We start from the raw sequence: 25,897 nt of genomic DNA, 5'->3' as shown, positions 1-25,897 counted from the left end.
CATTCCGTCTAATTCTAGTCTAAATTGTAAAAACTTAAATAGCTTTAATTACAATTTTGTGGTCCTGGACAGAAAACAAACACTAACCTTGGCATCACTTGTCACAAAACAATGGGCTATTCTTTGATGCAACCATTGCCGTAAATATAGCCACTTCGTATTATTTAGTTATTTATTGTGTGGTCGGAAAAATGCTTTGCACTTACAATTGAGGCATGCATCGCTGTGTTTTCTTCCACAATGCACATACCTACAATCCTACGTCTTGTAATTATAGGCATATTTAGAAAATTTAAAATATTGTTTAGCAGCTTTTTGTTGTTTTTAGTGGCAGAGGTATAGGTTAAACATTAAGAATACTGTTTACAGGCTAGTAACGCTGTACCATTATTTGCACAATATGGCTACCCCTGTTAAGCCTCCACGGCACGAAATACAAGCAGGAAAAATAAGTCCTATAGTGAATCGTGCGTCTTCTCAACAAACTCGTGAAAAATCATCCAAACAATGGTTTACATGGGCAGCTGTTAATTTCATTGTGGCGTTTGCTTTTGTTTATGAATGGTAAGATTTTAGGTAGCGTATTAGAATTGACACAAAGATGTTTTTACTTAGTCTTAACATTTCATTAATTCAAAGCATGAAGTAATGCTACATGCTAATGTATATTATACTGAATTTAGTTTGTAGAAGTGTAATTGACATTTTATTTTTCTCATAAGACTTTTAATCTTTAGTTAAATACCTAAATGTAAATATTCACAAGAACATTGGTTACATTGTTACCATAGGCGCCGACTTTTCAAAAACCTTGGGGGGCGAGAAAGATGATGACGTCTTAACTATAACGCTATTTTACTCAATTAAATAGTCTTTGATTAAGCTTAGTATCTTGTTTATATTGACACCTAGGTTGCAAACCGAATTTATTAGAACCGCTGCTTGAAACGATTAGTTTTACGCATGCAGTACTCCTAGCAGTGATGTACGCGCATACAAAAAAAATATTGACGCCGTCAGCGTAAACGCAAACGTTCGAAAAACCATACGCCGTATGCGTCAACGTAACTTGTAAAAAAAAGTTGTCAGCGTCAGCGCATACATTAGCGCAAACTAATTTTGTTTGCTAGATGCCAAACATTCACACAGTACAAACCACTCGAAACAAATAAGTTTTATTTTGAATTTCCACGAAGAAACACAAGCATCTGAAAGTGTTGATTTGACATTTTGCTGTGTTTTGGTTCCAATATGTCTTTGCCCATTGAAAACATTCTTTCAACTGCAGCGCTGGAAGGTACTGTATTAGCGTGTTGTAGCGAAAAAAATACATTAAAAAGTATGCGTTGACGCTATGCGCTAAAAATCCCCGAAAACTTTACGGCGTAGCCTCAAACGCAAACTATCCAAAAAAATGTGGCCTCAAGCGTTAGCATAAACAAAAAGTCTACGCCGCAAGTCTGCGGCGTAGAATTTGCGACGTATACGTACATCTCTGACTCCTAGTGAATCTGGCTTGCTGACTGACGAAACGTCGGAAATACAAAAAGCTAGTTATCATCTTTAACATCAGGAGGTAAGCTAGTAAATAGTCACCAGAAGAATGCAGATTACTTTAATTTTGATATTGTTAGCTCATAATTGGAACAGTTGGAAAACAAGCCGGTTCATTTCTTTTTCGTGCGAGGGAATAACAACGATGAAGACAGTAAAGTTATCGAAATAAAACGCAAAAAAAATCATGATCTCAAGCAGAGTGGAAACCCGCTATCAGTTTTGTTAATCTCGTTTTACTAATTACTTACCTTCAAAGCGTTAACAACGGCAAAGTGTTTTCTCTTCTGTTTTTTATCGAAAGTCTTTATAGTCTTATATCGAATACCGTATAGCCTATATACTCGAGTATAGGTTGAGATGTTCGCAAGTGATTTTCACCTCAAAAAGACAGGTTCGACTTATACACGGGACAAGCCGTTGTCTCCAGCTCGGCAGTTTTAAAACTGAACACATTTTTGCTGCGGCAAAATCATATCCGACGTAGATTAGGGAGTGTGAAAATGGCGTCGTCCGAAGTTTACGTTTTGAATACGTTTATTTGCAATGATTCAAACTTAATTTTCAAATTTAACGATTTCTTGCCAATTTTTGAACTTATGCACTTGTTGAGCAATATGCAAAGCTCATGAGACAAAACAGCAGAAAGAGCTGTTTTAAGAGATCAATTTTTTTATTTTTGCGTGTAGGATATAATTGTTCTTATTACGTAACATTCCATGATCGTTGAAGTCGATGACAAACCTTTGCGGCCGCATAAAACAATGATGTCAGGTTGGCTAGGTGATGACAGCGGTAAGAGACGTCGTTAATGCAGGCAATATCTGCGACCAAGACCATTTAAACACCTTTTCTTTTATCGGTTTTCGATTTAATTCTCACACATTGGGAACAAAACAATGCGTTCTGTTGAATCATAATTGATCTCACAGGGGGAAGACCTTGTTGAAAATAGCACGCGTAATTTAGCTGGTTTACTTAATATTGCCGTGAATAGTTACGTGACTATTCCAGCAGCGTAAGTTACTCTACGATCTACTTTAAAATTTCCATACTGTACGTCAATACTTATATGAACCATCGAATGGTAGTGTCAGGAATAAGCTATTCAACTTATACACGGGAGAAGGAAATATCACCGATTTTCAGTTCGAAAGTGGGGGTGGACTTATACAGGAGATCGCCTATGCTTGAGTATATACTGTAGTGCAGGAGTGTATATTGATGAGTGTATGAGATATACATCAATACAGTGCTCATTGAAGCAAAACACGGATGACAGTTTTGAAAAATGCATTGTTTTTAAGCTGTATTCACGTAATTGTTCGTTGTGTCGTAGTTTTAACTCGATAAAGTTTGCTAAAATCGATTTCATGTTTGAAGTCACAAAAAATCTTAACAGACGTTTGGATAACTCGTGAATTGAGAATACATTCAACCTCGCATTCGCTTTTTCGCCACCACGCGTTTTGACTTTGAAGTTGCTCCTCACACGCGGGAAGATAAGCAGTGTGTGACTGTGAGCGTGCGTGCCGTGCGCATCTCAGTAGTAATTCATGTTCCAGAGAAAGCCATGCGATCGCCGATCAGCTGCTGTTTTGGGGGCAAGAGCAACGTAGGCTGTTTTTCACTTTCGGCATTCTTTAAGTCCGTTCAAATAATCTAAATCTCTTTCATGAAGTATTTTATCTTTGAAACACCACTTGTAATAGCCATTTTTGTTGCCCCTCAACCATAAATCTACGGGGGGCGCCGTCCCTCGGTCCCCCCCCCCCCCCCCCCCCCCCGGAAGTCGGCGCGTATGATTGTTACCCTCACCTATCTCTTTTACATTCTTTTTCCAACAGTCTGTCTAATAAAGTTTCGAGATTTTTTTGTTGTTTCAAGGTACTATTTTGTTAAGTATGATTTACTCCTTGTTTAAAAAGTTTGCAAATGCCCTGTTATATATTTTTTATATTGGTGTTGTACAATCTTCCAGGTACTCTGAACAAGTCCAATGCTGGTTTGATTTGGACAGCTTTATTGTGAGGGTTGCTCTGATTGCTTGTGCTGTGTTATTTTTTCTAAACTCTTTGATTGATTTCATCCATGCTGCCAACTCTTCTTTGATTTTAAACTCTGTTGTGTTATCCCCTGTTCAAACAAAACTAATGGGACTTAAAAAACCAGGTAAGATTTTAAACTTTGTTTTGTTTGTATTTTTTTATGTTTCTATGACAAGGTTTGCTTTTGCTTTGTAAGTCATAATTATGGCAACCAAAAGTCAATAAAGTCAAAATTTTTCTGCCTTGTTTAAAGTTTATAAAACGTCCTTAAACTAAATTTTAGGCTGACACGAAGAGAGGTTACAAAGTTATTAAAGTAAAAAAAAGTCAAATTTTATGGTTAGGTCAAAATTTTCTTTTTTCTTCTCTTTATTGATATTTTATTGAAGCTACACTGATAGGCCTACTGATTGTTTGTTGCAATTTCTATTGCTATTCTGGTAATAATCCATTTGTTGCAATTTCTGAGGTAATAATCTTGTTTAGCCCACTACTGACGACTGAATGTTAGCCAACTACCTTGCTGTTGATGATTTGGTTGCCAGGGTTGAAGCAGAGACCATTTAAAACAGGTCAAGAAGAGCTAGTTTTACTTCCATTGGCCAACCTCCACAGCCAATTGTAACTAGATGGGGCACTTGGTTGAAAGCGGCTTTCTATTATTCAAGAAGTCTACCAGAAGTAAGAAATATTGTGGAAGGCTTCCATGATGGTGGTATCTTGCTGCGGCGTGCACAAGATGCTGTAAAAGCTCCCAATTTAGCTACTCACCTTGTAGAAAGTAGGAGCAGTACAGTGCACTGTTTGATATCATTCAGAAGATGGAAAACAGCCGTTACACCATTCAAGAAGCTTACCAGAAAATGACGTCCCTTAACTTTGGTGTTGATGGCTGCCAAATTGGAAAATATATTCAAGCAATCTCAAGGAATGACATCAAGTGCATTTGAAAATGGGACGAGATGATATTTCACCACATTTATATAGCCTGCTGAGGAACTCCCAAGCAACTTCTGTATCAGTAGAGAAGCTTCTCTATTTTAGGAAAAGTTTTGGCGAGAGAAAGGAACTTCAAATCAAAGGCGATAATGTGAAACATTACTTGATGTTGAAGTATAATACTGCAGAACCCTCTCAGTAATTTCGGGATATTTAAAGACACTCCATATTTATCTTTTGCAGTTTTTCGAGTGACTTTCATTACCTGTTCGATAGCTGCTGGTGTCGTTGAGTCTTCCACATGTTTCTTTTATTTCATTAGAAAAAGAGTAGGCCCTTACCTAACGGTTTGATTTCTAATATGCTTTGTATTTCGCATTTGGGTTGCAAATGCAGAAAGTTATTGGTCAAAATTCGGTCAAAATATGTAAATTATAATGTCAAAATTTCAAGTTTTTAGGTCAAAAAATTGGTTGTCCTAGTCATAATCAAAGGATTATAATAATGAGTGTGAAATTATAGTGTCCTTGTTGGTGACCAGCTTTTACTTTAGATGCAAAGTTCAGGCTAATAATACAGTTATAAGCTCTGAAATCTTGATTTTTTTTCTACATTAAATTATTATGGAAACTTGTACATGTACTGATAAATAGAGTAAATTGTGGTAATGTTCCAGTCTGAATCAGACAAAAAATTTTGCTATGTTTGTAACTTAGCAATCTATATACCGTACACAAACCTTGACAGCGTGCGAACTGAAGGTAGATGTAATTTCGATTTTGAAATATAAGCTGAATTTACTTTATAATATATCTTTTCGAAAAGATGGGTTTTGAGAATTCAAATTGCTTAAGTATGATCATTGAATGTCAATTCAAGACACTGCAAAACTCTTAATATTATGTAAAAAAATACATTTTTTCCCATTTACCAGTGTTGCTAGGCGTTTTTTAGATTGCCAGCAAAAGTCGCCAAACCTACTCTGTCATTTAAATAGTAACAATAGCACAGAAGTAACTCGAAATCCCACAAAAGACTGTATTTATTAATTATTTCTCAAATTATCAACTTTTACTAGCGATTTTGGCTACTAACAGATCGGCATTCAGTCAAATTAGAAGATGCATGTTGTCATGGCCAGTGTATACAGGTCGCCTTGGTTTGCAATTATGGTTATTGGTTGGTTATGTTTCCTATTAGTTATTATATCCTCATCTGTTCAAACTGTTTATTACGTTTTATAAATATTTGTGTATTTAGTACGATACAATTTTGCGTTTTCACTAGTTTGAAAAGTTTGTGTGGCCTATGCATTGAACATTTTAACTTTGATAGATCCAAATCTGAGAAACACTTCATCACCCAAGCTGCCAAGCACTTCCCCTCAAGACAACTTTAATTTGTTGAACTTAACGTTGTCTCACAGCACGCCCGTGTCATCCTATCAAGCCAGGTCATTCAAGAGTAGGCTAATAGGCTAATTAAAAAGTTTTTCAATGTACAATTGTACATGTTTTACTTAATCATGCCATGTCACTTATACCTGTGAAGTTTTTTAACACAAGCTTAACTAAGGGTTGGTGAAATTAACCTGCTGTTATAATATTGATATTTGTTTTAATGACAGACAAAGTAGGCTACATGACGTTACAACCATCAACAAAGTCTGAGACTATAACTATGTTTGTACTTTAAGGCACATGCTTTTGTGTTAACTCGTTATTCCCTTCTTCGTGTGAACCTTTATCTTCTTCGCCACTGCAAGGGTCGAGAGGCTCTGCCTTTTACCACCTTTGAGCAGTGGTGACAACTCGGTCTAGATGTTTAAGCAGGTGTCGAACAGCCACTGAATTGATTCGTCATCCAGTTCACGCAGACCATGCACACCTTTTTTGGACATGGTAGATGGCACAGTTGCAGAAGGTGTGGTCTGCGGTTTGTTCCTTCTTGCCACATTCACAGATCGCGGATGGAGCCACACCCCATTTGGGATACACGACTTTATGTCGCGGTGTGAATGACGCCATCCCTAGGCAGCAAGGCTCCAATGCTGCAATGCGTGAATGATTTGAGACTTGATCATTTCTTACTAAAATTATTTTTTGTTTCTTTTTAAAAGTTCAATCTGTGATGACTGCTTTAAGAAGTCTATTAAGACAAGCCCAGTAGATTACCTAGACTAGAGGTTTGCACCAACCAAGTACTACTCAATCACATCCACATGGCAAAGTTTACATATGCCATTATCCTAGACAGCAGCTCGCTGATAAGTAGTTCTAGAAGCCAGATTAATTGTTTTTGGTCACAAATATTTGCTATTATTATTTTTGTTCACATCGAAGTCAAGGAAGACAATTTTGTTTTGTTCTTTTTGTTAAATTTTGTTCTGATATCAGAAACAATAGTAAAGAAGTTTTCTGTGACGAAACAAAAAAGTACAAAAAGTGTGTGACTGATATAGAAATTTCTAATTTTTTGCCTGCTTTAAGCTATGCTTTAATTATTCATTAGCCTAGTGAGACTGGAGATGCGGCCTGATTTGTCACATTTTGCAGATTTTGATTACCGCTACTGCTAGTGTCTGACTGACATTTTCTGAGTTTTTTTTTACTTTTTGCTTTCTCTTTGTTTGTTGCCATGGGGAAGTAGTAGCAAATGAGAAAACGTAAGTTGAAAAACGCTCGATCAGACTGTTAATTTTTCAATAAATTACTAAAATTTTCGAAATCAAATTGTCTTTGTTTTTCAACATCTGATGATCTTAAAATCTATTGTGTCATCTGAGGAAAACAGTAAAGAAGGCGAAAAAATACAATTTTTAGAAAAAGTTGGCAAAGTCTAGAAATTTCTGCAAAGTGTGACAACTCAGACTGTATCTCTAGGTCGGAATGGCCCGTTTCGGTGAGTCCGATTCGGTGAGTTCGATCCCTTAACGGGGGATTTTTTCAATTTTTTTTTTTTAAATTATCGGGTACCGTAGCCTAATTATCATTGCCGTTTTAGGGTTAGGGGTTTGGGGTGAGGGTTAGAGGATAGAAACTCACCAAATCGGACTCACCGAATAGTAGCAGACCCGTATTTTAAATTTCAACGTATCTGCAGACGTTCTTCTTCTGTGAGTCCTTCATCATCCTTTCACACAACTCAAGCCTCCCCTGTGCTTGAATCCTTTGTTTGCGGAGAATCATATTTGAGCAAGGTAGCAAGATTTAGCTTTGTGCTTTAAAAAGCAAAATTGCAAAATTGCTACATTTTTAATAATCCAGTGAAAAATAGCGTTTGAATTGCAAGATGGTCTTGAATAATTTTGGAAAGCTCAGTGTATTTTTTGGTTTTGGTGGAGAACACCATGTTTTTGTGAAGTTTGAGTTGTGCTTGAATGAAATGTTATTTACAAAAAATGTGCTGTTTGTGTCAAAATTCATGTTTTTATTTCAAATACTTCATGTCTGTCACTACTTCTTTGTTCCAGTCGGCCCCGTTCGATGGGAGCGGCTACCATGACTCATCCGGTACCAGTCCAGGCGTTTGTCATCGCAAGTCACCCTTTACAAAATCTCCACGTAAGAGGGCGTTAAATGTAATTCTGTATTTAATGATGACTGATGAGTCCTTATCACAAGCTACAGAAATTTATGATTGTTTTATGCCATCGGCATAGGAATAGGCAATTTAGAATACCGACTCCGAATCGATTCTAACCTTAAACTATTCGAATGCTAAATAGGATTCGATGTACCGTACATCTTTCATGTAGACACTCACTTTATTGTTGTTGATCATTCATACAATGCCCATTATGCTTAACAAATATGTTGTACGAGCTCACAACACTTAAAATTGCCAGTGTCGGGATTCAAGTTTCTAATAGCAATGGTCGATATTTTCAGAACAGACAAGAAAACTGCGGTCTTTTATTTATTTTTCGTAGAGATTACTGTCTTATTCAATTAGATTAGGTCATCTCGGTTCTACTAAAAGCAGATTTTAGGACTTTGTCAAAAAGTTGTGTAAGTGTCATCTGAACTCAGCCAAGTTTTGTGCAGAGCATTTTGCTGTTAGGACTGGGCATTGGGACACCACGGTAAAAATGTTGGTACGTGGTTAAAACCGCTCAATAAACACAAAGTGAAAAAGTATTTAAGATCTCTAAAAGTCTTTATCTCTAAAATTCTTTAAGATAAAGCATCTAGATTCCAGAAGAAGTTTTAGGAAAAGTCAAGAAGTATGACGGCACAAGTAAAAATTTTGAAAGAATTACAGCGAAAACAACAGTGACTTATGATGCATTAGTGTTTACGTTGCTTTAACGTTCAGTTTCTCCCAACGATTTTATGACGGATCAGAAATTCCTAAACAATTATCTGAAATCTCAATTCGAAAACTCCCAAGCGAAAATGCAGCTCTGTAAGTATTGTAGTGTTGTTGCAGTTAAGTGTTTTTTTTTCACATTTGTTTAACCATCTTCACAACCGACTATGATTCGAGGAAATTCCTTTACTGGTTTCAGGCATATAACATTTTTTTAAATTGTTTTATAACTTTTATCAAAACGTTTGTGTTACCGACTGTCATAGATGTATATTGTATACTCATGCTCACAAAGTAGAAATCTACACACAATTCAGTGTAGCAGTGCTGTGGTTTTGTTTGTTCAGACGGATACGATTCATCCCCGGGGGCGAACAACTCCTGCTGGGGACCTACATCTGTTCACTTCAATGACATCACCACCGCAGACTTGGCAAATAGTATTTATCAGGTACTCGAAGATGCCATCAAATGGTAGCATATTGGTTGATCTCGTCGCTTGCTTGTTATTTTGAGATACAACATAAGATTTAAATATACTTGGAAGTTTAAACATTAAATTCGATATGGTGTGAACTGCCTCCCTATTTTCTAGGTTATGCTTGAAGCCAGAACAGATATCTTGATTGCTGAAACAAGAGCACCTTTATTTAAAGTGCTTCATTAACTCATTTATGTTTCACTAAAAATCTGTATCAAAGCATCCCAAATGAAACAAAAAACAGCCACTGCCTAACGTTATCATATGGAGTATTTTCCTAGGCCTATTACTTTCAACCAGAGATAATGTGATATCTAGGGGTGTGCCGATTACAGAATTTTTGCCGATTCTTAAATATCTTCCGATTCCGATTCTTTGATTAAATGATTAAAGCTGCTTTTAGTTGGCGCTCTACAAGTGGTTGCGATTTTGTTACAAGTTGCTGCCTTTGAAATGTCTAAAAGCGTTCACTTTGTCGCCTGCTCTAGAGGGCAGTGGTTCCCAACTCATGGGTCGCGACCCAAAGTTGGGTCGCCTGATAATTTTTTTGGGTCGCTTGTTTTTCAGGCATATTGTATCTTGGGCGAAAAAAATAACAATAAAAAAAAATTTAGAACGTGATGAGATTGATCACAAAGCTGGAAAATATAAACACAAGTCATGAAGCGTTTCATGTCGAGACATCGGAAAGCTTTGTAGTATGATCGTAGTGCAAGAAGTTTTAACAATTTTCGCTTTTATTATTGTTATTATTATTATTAAATGTAAACCCAACAAAAATCTCAGTCTCCAACATAAATTAACTTGACAAAGTTACGGCATATATATTGTAACGTGCACAATATGTCACGAACGCTATGTCGGACAAACCATGACAAAGTTTTCCACACGTTGGACCACGCATAGTCTGGTGTGGTAAAACGCATCAAAGACAAAGCCCCAAGTGCTGTATGGACTTATTGCTTTCTCCACAGAGAGGCCTTTGCTGCAAAAAAGCTGCACGAAGTGTTGAATGATGTGAAGTGAGTAAACTTCATCAAAACAAGTCCACTAAATCGGCATTTGTTTTCGTCTTTGTGGATTCTGATTATTATCAAGCATTGCTGTTGCACACAGAAGTGCGATAGTTGTCACGAGGTCGTGTCCTGAAGCGAGTTTGTAATTTGCGAGAGGAGATTGCTATCTTCCTGCGGCAACAGAACTGTGTGAGATTAGCCGAGAAATTTTTGCAAGAAGATTTCAAGGCAAAGTTGCTTACCTTGCCGATATATTTGACTCTCTGAATTCTCTAAATTTATATATGCAAGGCAACGGTTTTACGGTGATTGATCGCGCGCAAAAGTTTCTGCTTACCACAAAAAACTTATATTCTGGAAAAGTTATGCCACCACCAGAGATGAGTACGATATATTTCCTCAGCTAACGCAATATATCTATGGTAATGAAGTTGATATTGAGCAAACGATAATTAGACACTTGGAACAGTTTGCCAAAAAGTTTGTGCACTACTATGGAGAATCTCTAGCACTTAGTAACCAAAATGATTGGATGATTGATCCATTTGTTGGAAAAAATCTGCCTCAACTTTCCATTCATGTTGCAGAACAGTTTATGGACATAACGACAGAAGTAGCAAACCGTATTTCTTTTGCGTCCTTCAAAGACAAATACCCCAAAGATTCTGCAAACATTCACTTTTGGGCTTCCATGTACAAAGTGTATCCCACAGTTTCACAATGAGGGATTCAAAAACAGATTCCATTTGCAACAACTTGGCCTTGTAAGATTGAATTTAGTGCCATGTGTGTATTGAAAACTGAACAGCGAAACCGGGAGCCGACATGCGGCTATGCCGAAGCAAAATAACGCCTCGATTTCAAAAACTCACTGACAGCAAGCCAGCACAGCTATCTCATTAGTGATTTGATAAACATATTATTTTCGGAAAAAGTTACTGCTTTTGTAGTGCTGTTTGTTTGCAACACAATCTTGTATGGCTTTTAAAATATTACGACAATTTGCTTGGGTCGCAAGATTTTACCGAACAAAATTTTTTTTTTAAATGGGTCGCCTTAAAAACGAGTTGGGAACCACTGGAGTCTAGACAACGTGATTTTTTATGGTAGTTCTTCGCTTCTTGCGCGCTACAAAGTGGTGATAGACACGCGTTTTATTTGTTGCGGAAATCAGTGAAAAGAGAAAAATCGCCATTGCTCACAGAGTGCAAAATAAACGTAGCTTAATGCAGTGTGCAAAATATTATCTTGTTCGGTTTGCAGTATTTTTCTTGCAGAATTCAACAAGAAGGTGCCAGAAACAAGAAGAGAAAAAGACTAGAGTGTAAAAGAAAATGAACGCAGCGGTATTGAATATACAAAAATCTATAAAAAAGTAACACACCAGCCTTGCATTCAAAGTGCATCAATAGGCGAAAAAATAAAAACATCTTGTGAAGAAATCAGTATTGTTTTCGAATGCAGAGTTGCAGCCAATCTTGTTGCTTAGCAAACACGTGAAGATTACCGGGTAGCTGGTTTGATTACGTTTGCGCATTCACACGATTGTTTGTTGAACGCATTAAGCGTAATAGGCCTATACTTGGAAGTTACTTCTCTCTGCTTGGTAAATTAACATTAAGCAACTTTCAGTGACTACGAATTTTACAACGACTAAACAATAATTTCAAAGAACATTTCCGCTTTTTAATATTCAAAATTAAAGGCACGTAAATTAAAATGCAATAACATCAACTTTTCTCCAGTTGCTGTAGTAAGTCTGTTCCGTTAACCGTATCTGTCACTGGCGTAGACCTTATGGTCTCGCCCTCTGCTAATTCAGCAATTTCACATAGAAGCAGTGACGCTAGAAACCTGAGATTTCTTGACTTTTACTTTTTTTTCTTGCCCCAAATTTTAATCCCGAATATGTTGGTGTCGGATAATTGTGAAGTTCACAATAAACCTTTTGTCACAACCAGTTATAAAATGCAGGAAAATTTCGGGTTTATTCAATAGCTTGATTGACAGTTTACTATTAGCGTGCGGTTTCATTTTGTGCTTGTCAGTCAAACGCGACGGCGCTAAAATTCCAGGCAGCAAAATCCGTCTTTTTACATTGATTCAACGTCGATTTTGCTGTCTTGGTATGGAGTCGGTCTCTGACGCAATATGAGTCATTCTTTGCTGGCAGACAATAATTAGGAAGGTAATTCGTTATTTTGCCAAATTGCTTTGTAGTGCAAAAAGTGCATGGAATACTGTTTGCACAGAAACGGAAAAACAAAAATTGATGAAATTCTGTGTTCAATACAAGAAGACTTTCAAAATGAAATGTCAACTGAAAATTTTGACCAAGAAATGGCGAAAATAGGTCTAAAACCGAGTCTTTATCACCTTTTCTACCTAAAATACACAATCACGAATATATTTTGCGAAATAAATTGATTGAAGTGATAGATAAGGCTTTTGACCAACGGCATACTTTTTCCCGTTGTTATTTGATATAAGCCGACGGAGTAATTAGCAATAAGAGAGACGTAGACCTTAAGGTGCGTCTACACGACGACTGTTTTCTTGCTTAAGCTAGCAAAACTTCTTGTTTGTTTAAGTTAATCGCACTTTGTGCCGCCTACTTTTAAGAAACTGAGCGAGTAAGCGAGTGCCCGAGAAAAAATACGCTCCAGAGCGAAAAACTGGGCGCTTAAATGAGTTCTCTTGCTTAGAAATCTTTTCGCGGCAAAACCTCAGGTCTACACTCAGTAGTCTGGCTGCTAGTCAAGCAACTAGGAAGTTTGTAGTTGTTGTTTAGTATTTGATGCTTCCAGTGTTCTCTGGCCACGCCTGTTTCTAACTTTTTAACTTCACTAAGTTGTCGGAACACTTCTTTCTGAAGTAAATTGCGCGTTTGCAACCTTATCTTTTTGCAGCATTTTTTACACAAGTTGAGTTCAGTTGCTTTTATTTCTGACCATGATCATCACAACAAAAATAACACACGTTAACATTTGAAATCCATTATTAAATCATTGAATGACTGCAACAACTCAAAGTGCCAGCTCACTGCGACTGCCGACTAGTTGTTAAAAAACAGTTGGTTTACTTCTTGCTTTGGCGCGAACTTTTTGAAACGTGACGTCATTGCGGTTGAAATACTCACGTGACCGCGTTCAAGCAAGCAAAATATTTTTTTGAGATTGTGAGTGTAGACGAAACAAGCTTAAAAACTAGCTTAAGCAAGAACACTTTTTCGTGTAGACGCACCTTGATGGTCTCGGCCAGTAACTCTTGCCGCCAAAAGGAAGCAGTGACAGATACGGTTAAGGCGTAAAAATATTGCCACCTGTGCTAAAAATTCGTTCGCTTTCGATCGACGATGGTGGTGACGAAAGCAATTTATTTGCAATTTTGCTCAGCTCAGGAAACATAGTATTGTTTGCTTTCCACCAAATCCCTAATTTTGCCGAATGCCGACTAGAGCTGGGACAGCATTTGGCTGTAACATAGTCCGTTTCATGCGTTGAACAAACAATCGACTGAATCGAGTAATTATTGCGCAAACGAGGTAATCTTTTTTCACGTGTTTACTAAGTGACAAGATTAATTCACTGCAATTCAGCGTCTGAAAAGATATAACTTGCTACTTCACACGTTGTTTTCCATTGACGCCCTTTGTTTTTTTTCAAAAGCGTTTTGAATCTTTCAGACAGTTGTTCGCTTTTTCTCTTAACTTGCTTTTAGCGCCTCGCATACTGCAAGCTAATAACTATTACGTAATAATCCATTTCTTTTTTAACTTCTAACCGTTGTGTAATCATTCAACTTTTATATTTTATCTGGTCTGATTTTCTCTTTGAACGTTTTTCGTCATTTCAAAGAAAGAAAGTATTTTGATCTCGTGCCTACTAAACAAGAGGTTACAAAATGGCGGACAATCGTCATAATTTAGAGTTTTAGACTACCGCTCTCCGAATGCTAGTTGACGCTAATGCCGTTGTTCAAAGAAGCCGTTCTTTGATCGGTATTTCCACGCGCTCGCGCTGCTTTTGATTAGGAAACTTTGATAAAGAATTGGAAAGAATCGGCAATTTTTTCCGATGCCGATTCTCCAAAAATTGCCGATACCTGCCGATGCCGATTAATCGGCACATCCTTAGTGATATCATCAGATCTCCCTTTCTAACTAACTGTGCAAAAAAATGCTACAGCAACAAAATTACTTGCTGGTTTGATCGGAATGGTCCGTTTCGGTGAGTCCGATCCCTTAATGGGGGATTTTTTCAATTTTTTTTTTAATTATGGGGTGCCGTAGCCTAATTATCATTGCCGTTTTAGGGTTTGGCGTTAGAGGTTAGGAACTCACCGAATCGGACTCACCGAATAGTAGCAGACCCAGTTTGATAGTATTAAAGAATGTGTTAGGGACAATTGGTGGCCACTTTATTGATTTGGTCTCGCATAAAGAATACTGTTTGTGGTGTCTTGAAAATGTTTGTTCGTAGCCAGCTGTCACTCGCGCTTAAGCTTCGGCTCAATATGTTTCAGTCCTCTTTTGTGTTGTGTCAACTTAGATTTCTTTTAGTTATCGACTCGATCGCCAAAGTCACCGACTCGTAGCAAAGAGAGCAAGGAAGCTGTCGCCAAAATAGCTGCGCTTGAGGTGAGATTGGAAGCGCGATGCGTTTTTTATGTCGCAGCATATTATTGAAGAAAGTCTTGCTAACTAAATTTGAAAATAGCGCTGCCTTTGTTTAGTACTTTCGACTGCAGTGGTGCCACTATCTGAAATGCCTCGAATTACAACAGTTCACTGAATAATCTATTCATAATGAATAAACGTCTACAACTTAAAATCCGAAAGTGAACCTCACGATATTCCCAGCTATGTTGTAGTTTGTCACAGTAGCGTAGCCAGGAATTTTGAAAGGGGGGGGTTTTGACCACCCAGCGGCGGGGGGTCTGGGGGGCCTCCCCCAGAAAATTTTGAAAAATTACTTTGAATTTGGTGCATTCTGAGAGCATTTTCAACAAAAATATGGGTACGAATATTCCTGTAAAATGGTGCTGTCCGGTAGCATAGCAAAAGGATAAGATCAAGTTTTCTTCGACATTTTTCGGAAATAAAGCTTAGTCTCTATGTTTTCTTGTTGCTAATTCCTGGCTGAGATGTTTGGTATTGGCAAAACTCGCTCTTTTAATGCAATTTTGTTTAAAATTAGGCAATTTTTTTTTAGACTGAAAGCATTATTCTCAATATCGTGACGTCATACGCGTGCCAAAGGGGGGGGGTTGTAACCCCCAAAACCCCCCCCTTGGCTACGCCACTGGCTTTGTCAGCTGTATGTTCGGCACTGGATCAGGATCTTGGCATCAATCATGACCGTTTCGTTATTTTTTGATCTTGTGGCTTCCACGTTCAGTATTGGCGGCGAGCAAGAGTGAACGACGATTGCCTGACAGAGTGGGTCGCTAGACTTCGGCGTTGGATTTCTTTGACTATCTTGCGCGGAATCGTGAAAGAGATTGATCTGATCAATTCTAAACTCAAGCAGCTTGGTTGCTCTGAAATTCAAGTGAGTTTTTACTTAATCGATATTTAAACCCATAACGTCACATCATCATTTTTATATATTATCTTTCAAAAATCTGTAGAAGAGCTCTAGTAGTTGTGATCCCTAAGCCTCACAAGCCACCAGAGGACCCACAGAGCTATTGTCCGATATTTCTTCTCTGTGTTCCTTTCAAAATCCTCGAAAGGCTGATTTGTGCCTGCATCAACCCAAATATCGACCCGCTCCTCCCAAAAGAGCAAGCTGGGTTCCGGCCCGGAAAATCCACCGTAGATCACACTCTTGACCGAATATATGGAGGATAGCTTTTAGGCAAATAAAGAAGGCCGGTGCTGTTTTTTAGATCTTACAGCTGCCTACGCACCGTTTGGCACCGCGGCCTTACTTGCAAGCTTCTTCGCATGCTTCCAGACCGACATATGGTCCATATGATCATGGAACTTGCCAGAAATCGAAGCTTTACCCTTACCACGGAGACACCTGAAAAGTGGCGTCCTACAAAGATCAGCCCTGGCTCCACTTCTCTTTTGCACCCACGACCTGCCAAGCAAAGTTCGCATGACACGCATGCACGGACGACCTGGCAATTTTCCTCTCCACAAAGTCGTGGGAAAACATAGAAGACACCCTGAGCCAGGACATAAAAAACCCTTTCAGCTTAATGACCCTTTTCAGATGTAAAAAAGTACATGACATATTAACCTCAACCCTAAAATTAGGCTAAACTCTAAAAAATTGGCACGCTAAAATTAAGAGAACATCTCCAACTATAATTAAAGGGCCTTCGAGGCCTGTGTAATTTAACATTGGTGTCGTATATGTTCCAAAATGAACAAAGCTGTATTATATGCACGATGATAATGCAACGACCGACGAAGCAAAGTTAGGCAATAAGGATAATTTACTGCTGAGGCTAATGCAGGTATTCTAAGAGCAGCAGCGCCCAAAAGGAAGTGGTGTTACTTGTGTCCCCAAAACCAAGGCAGGAAGACAACAAATATTCCAGAAATGTCAAATATTTGTAGACAACACTCAGTGGCAACTAAAATATGCTACATGTGCACATAGTTAGGTGTGGCCCCTTCCCACTGCTGGGATGGTGGGCTCAGTTATATTCGTCTGTCATTCATAACTTTTTGTTTTTTGTTCTGTGTGATTAACAATGGACAAAACGCGCTAAATTTCTGCAACCCTAGGTTCCATCAAACATTGCTTTATATCCCCGGTACAATGCGTTTACTGTTCAATTTAAAAAAAATTAAAACTGTCAACCATTAAAGCAGTTAGCGGTACAGCTTACTAAATGACATTGTGCGTAGTGTCATCTCAATTGTATTACTAAATTATGATCGTGAAACAGTAGTTGTTAAATACCAGTTTTTTCATACAAACCTGGCTCTTAGATTTTGTTATAGGATAGGCGAAAGACATAGTTTTCAGTTCAAGTTGGGTCTAAGATCCTGTCTTGAAAACAATTAAAGCTGAATTAATGAACTGAAGTAAGATTGTCCTGCTGTTTTCCTTTGTTCCGAGCATCTTGCCCGTGATCACTGTTTATCACAGAAGAGTGCGATATTTACAATTTAAAACTTTTATTTACTGGTTGGAGATTCAAGCTTGCATTCCTTGAAGCAAATCCAGGCCAGCAAAGGAGCTCAAATACCAAGCTTGTCGTGGTTGTTGCCATATTTGGAAGTGACAGCTCATCAAGAATACTTGGTCGAGAGGGTTAGGGGTAAGCTGGTATGAAACTGGTTAATTTTTAACTGTCGAATTTTCATCGTCAAACACAAAAGTTGTTGATAAGATTCGATAAATGTTGTGAAATGCCGTTCTCATTGCAAAGTCAGCATTAGACCAGTGGAGTGATCTTGGATTCTTTTACGTTTCAATGGAGTTAAACCTACTTCAATGGAACTCAAGAGAAACTGAATTTCTTTACCACATGGCAGATGCTCGTTCTATACTGAGGATGCATGAAGTTAACACAAACCTGCATCAAGTAAATGAAATATTGAAACATTTGTATAACTCACTTTCCGTTGACATCTGTTTCGCTCGTTGTAGCTTTGCAAATAGTTTGAACCAAAGATGCTGCTCACAACTAACACCGGTTGCAGTAAGCTCAAGTAAGATCTTCCGTACCCTATTGACAATCATGAAAGGTTTATGATACTGTATGTTCCTGGATGAACAGCTTCCCCTTCTAGCAAAAGTTAGCATTTTTACATCGTATTAACGTCGCCGGACGTTAAAGAATAACTTTGGCTGGCTGTGTCTGTCTTGTGGTCGTTTAATTAGATGCGAGACTCTTAATGTCAGTTTTTCCCCCAGACCTTTCTACCGGGTACATGAGCGAGTTCTGTTGGAACAAAGGTGGAAAGATAAAAGGTCGACGAGAGTGGGGCGACGACCTGATCACTGATTGCGAGCTTATAATGCATTTCTTGTGCGTGTACATGGATCTCCACCTACCTCCTAATCCAAGGTAATCTCACATTATGACATGAATGCAGCTGAAATCGTTTAGAAGCAATGGAAAGTGCTCGAATAACCTTGGGAATTGTTGAACTCTCGCTCGTGTATAAAATGGTTCTAAACTGGGGTAGTAACGGTTGATGCTAGGGTTTAACAACGTTTGTGTTTTGCTTTTGCAGTGAAATCTTCGTTTACATTCGCATGCATTTTAAATCTGTTGGGCTTGTTACCATTCGAAAAACTCGTTTTTTTAACGTTTGCTTGGCTTTGTATTAACGTAGCATAAGCCTTCACTCCACTGCGATTGGTGGTCTATATCGTATACTTATAACACGGCGAGCTATAATAGAGGCCAGCGCATCGTGCACGCACGAGATCTGACTGACGGCCGATATGCTTTATGTAAAAAAACACGATTTTGTCACTTTCCTGGAACGTTATTAATAGTTAGGTGATGTTTCGTCAAAATTTATTAATTATTGTAATTAATATACAAACAATATCACATGGATATAACTTGATCATCATACGTTTTACTGTATTACAAATAGCATTTAGTAATATCAGCAGTTTTAGTAGTTTAGGTAAGCAAATGACAGTGGAATCGCTGCATAATGTTGATAGACCACAATTTCTACGAATCAGTTTTCTGCATTTCCCCTATTGACTTTAAACAGTACGTACTGTAATTCAAAAAATTCAAGTAGCCTACTGGATGCATAAAATATAAAACCATTAACAGTTTAAAAGCACAGAAAAACTTAAACATGGTAGAAATAAAGTACTGAGCATCATACATATCTGCAACTAATTTCCATGCAACATTAATAGCAATTTAAACAAAATCGTGCTGATCAATAGTTTTCAATTGAATCATGCCTTCACAGTATAATGCAGGTGAGCCGGACGTTGCTCAAACTATATCGTTCGTTACATCGCGCTGCAAAAGATCTTATGTGTTCCAACTCTCCTATAGTTCCAACCTTCTAGACAGATATTACATCCAACTCTCCTATACAATCAGAAAATACAGTGAGATTAGAGCAGTAGAAACTAGTAAACAAAAATATGCCTGCTGGTAATTTTATCCAAGAATAGTTTTGAGTTTAGACAATAGACATATACACAAAACAATAAGCATGTAAGCAGTTCTGGCCACATCAAAATGAGTCAGTGTTCACCCTCTGAATCTGATATTGTATGGTTATCTCTGAGTCATCAGTTGATGGAGGGAGAGGCACCTGGTGTTGGTTGATCAGGATCAGCGTTGGTCTCTGTAGTTCATACCATTGATAATGCGATGTTCTTCTGCCATATAGTCACTTATAAATGGTGAAATTCTGTTTTTATATTCATCTGACAGACAGAGCTATACTTCAAAACTTTAAGCTCAACTCTTCAAATATCAACAGTCAATAAATTAATCAATGAAGCCAGTCTGCCTAGCCCTACAGTGACTGCCTAAAATGCAAAAACAATAAGGTTAAACAAAATATAAAGCTGTAATTTTACAAAATGAACGAGTAGAAGAGAAAGTCAAATGAGTCACAATTATATTGTGATTTACTACAATAGAACTATAGAAGTGGTTAATTGTAGATGGTGAATGATTACTACTGATAAATGCAGCCATATAACGAAGTAGAAAATACTTACTAAATAAATACAGTAGAAATGTTGTTTAAAAACATTAAAAGTTGCATGGAAAGTAAAAGCTTACCTGGAAAAATATACAAATAAACTACCAGGCATTTTTATAACATCAGATCAGCTAAATAAAGATTCAAAGAAAGATTATGCCTTTAGCTATCAGCATGTATAGACTATATTCTACGAAAGTTTTAGCACTTTCAATGCACTTTCTCTTGAGCATCTGGGAGACTGCAACAGGGCATAGTTCTTTAAAAATACATTAGCCAATGTGCGACAATGAGACAATGTCATGAAAAAGCAATGTCGTTCAGATATGGATAGAAAGTTACAGGAAATAAATTTTCGACACATTTCGCCAACAACACTTGTAAAAAAGATGTAACAAAATACACACCACTGTACAACACTATCCTTAGGACGTGTCAGACTACCTCGATTTAATTTATCAACATATGAACCAAATCTTTCATAATAGAAGTATGTGTCTTCTGCAATAGCACATCCATTCTTCAACTCAACATACCCAGCAATATAAACCATTGCAATTAAAACCTCTTCTGAAACTTTCCCTTCCAAAGCACATAAGCTATCCAAAATTTCAAGCTCACTTTCTACAAGATCACGATTACAAGCGGCACAAGCATGAGCTTCGGCAACATCAAACTTTAAATCTAATTGCAGTGAGAGCTTCGCATGTTGAATTCTTACCTTTTCCAAAACTGACTGAGCAGTAATGAAATAGGTACCTCCAGACCCTTGTCGAAGTTTACTGAAGCACTTTTCTAATGGGTCTGTTGTAAACCAGCCAAAGATTACAAAATCATTTCCACATGAAAGTAAATAATTTGCTAGATCTACAAAACCATGGCATATATGATACAAGAAGTTGGCAGTATCTGCCGTTAACTGACGAATTCTGACTGAGCCAGTTTTCTTCATTTTTTCTGCCATGCTTGCAACATCTAGCAAAAACTGTAGCCTTGGGTCATCGGGTGACCGAATCACTGCCCTAGTTGGATCGTTAAATCTCACATCAGTACCAAGTCATCTGACATTAAGAATCTTCCATAATTTAATGAAAATTTTGATAAAATTTGCTGTACCTGCAACAGGAAGATGTTTCAGTTTCGGCTGAGTTTGTAAAGCGGCGACAGTTTCATCACAAAACACCTTCAGACAGGTTGACACCTTTTGCCTCTCAATTGGTTTTGGAGAAACAGCCACATTTGTTAACTTCGAAAGCTTCAGTAGATGATTTGTTTCCATTTCATGTAACCGCTTTAGATCACTCCACTTTGCAACCTGACGCTTACCATCAAATTCAAATTCCAGCTCGCCACACTTTTCAGTGAGCCAGTTATTTCGAATACATTTCATAACATGAACATAATCATACAGCAAAAATGTTCCTTCATCTTTGAGCCATGGTTTCCCCTTAACCGTGTTAAGTTTCCTAAAACATTTTTGGTTCGTTTGATGCCCATCTGCAATAATTGCTAAAATGTTTCCACCAGACTGATTGATACATTGCAAAATAGGTTCACTTTGACTGATTAAAAAATCTGATGTCAAATTACTCACTGGTAGAACTTTTGCCAGGAACTCCGGACCACCAAACAAGCACTTTACCATCATCCCCAAAACAGTTTTTGCTAAGCATTCTGGATGATCTGCAGCTTTGCCGAATAGTGTGCCACCATGGTATGTGATCATAGCTTTAATATATACTTCATCCCACAACAAAACACAGTTACGTTGACGCGCAGGTAAACCATCTAAAACATTTTTTAAGAAAGCCAAATCAGTTATGTTATCCACTTTCGAAGTAATACGTTTCAGTGTACTAACACTCGGGAGCTTGTAATCTTCACGAAATCGGTTGTATAATGATCTTGACAATGCGAAATATTCAAATGCTCTAGTGACTGAATCTGGTGAATAAATAGCTTCCCCAACTTTCTCTTTTCCCATGGCACTCAGTTGCTCAAAAATGATTTGGGTTTTGTGGTTTTGCTCTTTATGTTTTAAAAATCGAATAATTTCATGAAGAGTAGACCAACGATTGCAAGAAGTGACTCTGTTTGCTGAAAGTGTGTTAACTGTACATGAGGATCCACAGTGAAATGATTCATAGGTTAAATCACTTTTTATTTTGATTATGAAATGTGGTACACCTTGCGTCATTTTTTTTGACTGAATAATTTTACTTTCATCATCACTGTACACAAATAATTCTGAATCATGTAACTTCTTCTCAACCTCATTCAATGTAAGCATATCAGCCTTTTCAAACTCTGCGATCTCATCTGGCAAAACACTTCGAACACTGACAGAAGATTGTATTGTTTTTCTGCATTTGGGAGGAGGTGAGGACAAACAGCTTCTTGGAATATTGGGAAAGACACTTGGGGGTTCACTGGGGCGCAGTTTTCCACGACAAGCAACCATCTTGCAATCATCTGGCCAATGTTTGCGACAAATCGCTGTGTGTTTCGTTACTACTAAATTTGAACGCGGTATCATGGCTATCCATTTCTTTCTGTCTTCCTCATCCTGTGGTAACTTATATATGGACACAACAATCCCAGTAGACTTATAATTTGAATTGCAGTTTGGTACGCAACACTTTAAAGGCATTTTTTAAAACAGAGTCCTTTCATGCAAATTAATCAGATTAGTAAATCTAAATAATATCAAACCATGCATGTTAACTACTTTCTACTGACATGCAGATCATGAATTCTCAAGATGTATGTATTGCAAAAATCAAAACATCTCGAGAAATAAATGAAAGCATAACAAATAAAGATCCCCCATCATGCATGTATTAAATGAAGATGCTACAAAACTAAACAGTTGTTGAAACTGGGCAGTCAATCTATTAAAAATTGTTGTACTACCAGTATAGCCTATTGAAAGTTACTATTTAAGTTAGTTAAGATTTGTTAGAACTCTATACAGTAAGTACGGTAATCCACACAAATTAATAACATTACATTCTACAAAGATTAGCTTTGGTACTGGTATTTAAGAAAATAAATGTAATATCAGTGAAATACTTTTTTGTGAATATTGATATGTTATCTATAAGAAAATGGTGAGTGGACAGAAGACATGTTGCTGGCAAGCAAAAAAATACGGTACATGAAGATTTGTAATATAAAGTACAGGTAAACATTTAGTATCAACATTCAAAATTGACTGAAGCTGTTAAACTAACTTACCAGTAGTGAGTAACATTGCATACAACTGAACATATAAATGGAGATTTATTAAATAGGCCTACTCTATTTGCTAACTTTAATAAACCTGGAAGAAATACAATTTTCTGCCTACTTTACCCACAACATGCTACAAGGAAACTGGGCAGAAACTTATTATGAAAGAAAACATAGATTGGTAATGGCAGTTTGTTGTGAATTTTCTGTGTAACCAATGACTTCATGAACAGATAAAAGCTCCTTGAAACAAAAACATTGTAGCTTATACCTAATTTTGTTAAACTAAGCTGCATAACTGTAACTGCTTCAGCTTTTTATAAAGTTTGTAACTAAACTTCTACTTTCTGGCAAAGATGCATAGTTAGTGAACAAGTTAAGGAAAATATAAAAAAATAAGTTCAGTAAAACTAGAACCTTAGCATAAAGTATAGACTATAGATGAAACATCTTCCCCACAACTGATTAAGTTAAGAATAGGCCGTCAGTCACGTTTGAAGTACGCGCGATGACCTGGCCTCTACTAGAGGGCGCCATGACTTATAACCAGTGAAGCGTCTATTTCACGTACGTCACGTCCATTGCAGATACCCCGATGGCAGGACGTTCTCTGCACAGTATTTTGTTCAATCCCCCGACAAGCCTAAGCCCGGTTCGGAGCTGGTCATCCACCAAACCACACTACACCCGCCTCATTATCAGCTAGTTACCAAGGAAACCACCTACGACTTGGCCCGTGTGAGTGAAATTGTTTGATTGGGCGCCGGCAATCCTTCATTTTATGTAGGAATGAGAAGGAACGATAATCTTGTCAACGCATTTTGAAAATTTGTCGAAAAGAATTTTTATATTATTTTTGTCATCTCACATACTTAGAGTTTATTACAGATGCTGATGATGTTACGCTTGCGAGTAGGCTATTTGTAGACGTCGCTATAGTCGCGTGGTGCTTTATGCAGTATGATGAAAATAGCCTTTGTATTTTTATAGGGACGCCACAACATGTTTTCTGTCATTCTTCTATTCATTCACCACGTCAAAACCAAAGATTCGTCGATGCTTGGGTGAGTTTCAAGTAGTTGCGTTTAACAGCGCTACGTTTGTGTGAATTAGCAACTTTTCTTTATACTTATTGGTGCAAGGTGTGACCTGATTGATGAGGAGAATGTATTTTTAAAATTAAGAAAGCCGGTTGAATCCAGACAGCTTTACGTTCTGCACTTGTACGGGTTTTGCATCATTGACACAGGTCTGGTCATCAAAATAATTATGTGAACTGTAGAATTGGAACTTGCTGCGTTTGTTTGGACAATGACCCGTTTTTTAGAGTTATCGCGTGAACGTTAGTTTTTCTTCCTTTGTACACCCAGTAATTTGATTGAGATGTTGATTTAACAAAACAAATGGTATTTGGTATTGGTGGCTTTTGGTATTGGTCCGTTTTGTACTAGTAGCAAAATAGATATGACCTTATTGTATCTTGGCTATATCAGTGTCATGTTTTGAAAGGTGTTAAGATCAATTGCTACAGCGGTGTGTCAACATCCAACCTCACACCGTCAACGTTGGTAAAAGTGTTTGTGTGATTGTTTCAAAGCGTGGCCTATGACATTTTTTGTTGAACACGGTCTAAATCCTTGCAAGCATGCAGATCTTTATGCTTTTTTAGTCCTCAGATAAATATTTTTGCTATGATTGCTTCCATTCCATCTATAGATCCCCATGGCAAGGCATGATGGAATCAGGGCCATGTGAAAGGGTGTTTAAATTAAAACAATTATACTTTAAACTAGTGAACTTTAAACGTTTGTTTATCTGTTCTTCCAGGCAAGTCAACCTTGGCCTCTCTGGAATCAACATTCTCCACGTCATAGAACCTGTAAATAACCTCTGTAGTGACGTGACAACTCCTGGAAGAGGATAAACTCCTTCAATTGTTCACCGCGACTGGTGATTGTTATTACAACTCACCATGAACAACGAGGCACTGCCGAAGATTTAAAGCAAGGCTGTTTTTGGAGATTGGCGTTGGTTTTCGTTGAACTGTTTTGTCTGCAAAACTTGAACCGTTGACAGCTTCCACTATGCCTTGATTTCAATAGAAGGAAAAGAAAGTGTTTTAAAACCTACTTAAAACAGTTTGAGCCTCACTAGTTGAGTAGCGTGGGTTTGGGGCGACCGATGGAAGTAAAATGTGCAGTCTAATTTCTGGTGAAACAAACTGATAAATTCTCGCTTGAGCGGTCATTCTTAACTTGTGGTTCACAAAACGTGACCGCAATTTTTTTTTATGCCTGTGGCATGAACAATGAACAATATTAATGTAACGCACAAATTCATGCACGCAGGTCAAAAGGTTACCTGTATGGTATTACCATTTCTCAGTCTTAATTGGGCACTTACATTAAATCTTGGTGTGGACCATGTTACCCACCTTGCCATGCTGCCACTATCGAGATAGCCTATGTTTCAAGTTCTTCTGCTTCTTTAAAACGTGTGTGTATGATTTTATTCGAATAGATCCACAGGCAAACATGTTTGGTCGAGAACAAACATCGTGATATAATTGTGCTGCATTGGGCTTGCCCTTCGCTACTGCTGTTATGACATTAATAAACAAAGATTGGGCGTTAGGTTTTTAACCTTTTAG

At 37.7% G+C, this 25,897-nt stretch overlaps 1 protein-coding gene across 1 annotated transcript; it reads left to right on the top strand.

Moving 5' to 3' along the window:
• The first annotated feature begins 336 nt into the window (after positions 1–336).
• Positions 337–25,897, top strand: LOC145764640 (transmembrane protein 209-like). Its single transcript, XM_082576278.1, has 14 exons — positions 337–564; positions 3,536–3,726; positions 5,877–5,994; positions 7,644–7,740; positions 8,014–8,104; positions 8,859–8,948; positions 9,200–9,303; positions 14,911–14,988; positions 15,749–15,903; positions 17,503–17,633; positions 18,233–18,386; positions 23,835–23,985; positions 24,238–24,311; positions 25,075–25,897. Exons 1-14 carry the CDS (start codon positions 401–403, stop codon positions 25,169–25,171), a joined length of 1,695 nt encoding a protein of 564 aa, XP_082432404.1. The 5' UTR covers positions 337–400; the 3' UTR covers positions 25,172–25,897.

The sequence above is a fragment of the Aplidium turbinatum genome, chromosome 2 (genome assembly GCF_918807975.1).
Source record: "Aplidium turbinatum chromosome 2, kaAplTurb1.1, whole genome shotgun sequence".
NCBI classification, from domain to species: Eukaryota; Metazoa; Chordata; class Ascidiacea; order Aplousobranchia; family Polyclinidae; genus Aplidium; species Aplidium turbinatum.
Note: the sequence above shows the minus strand (reverse complement) of the source record. Positions and strands in the feature narration are given on the sequence as shown.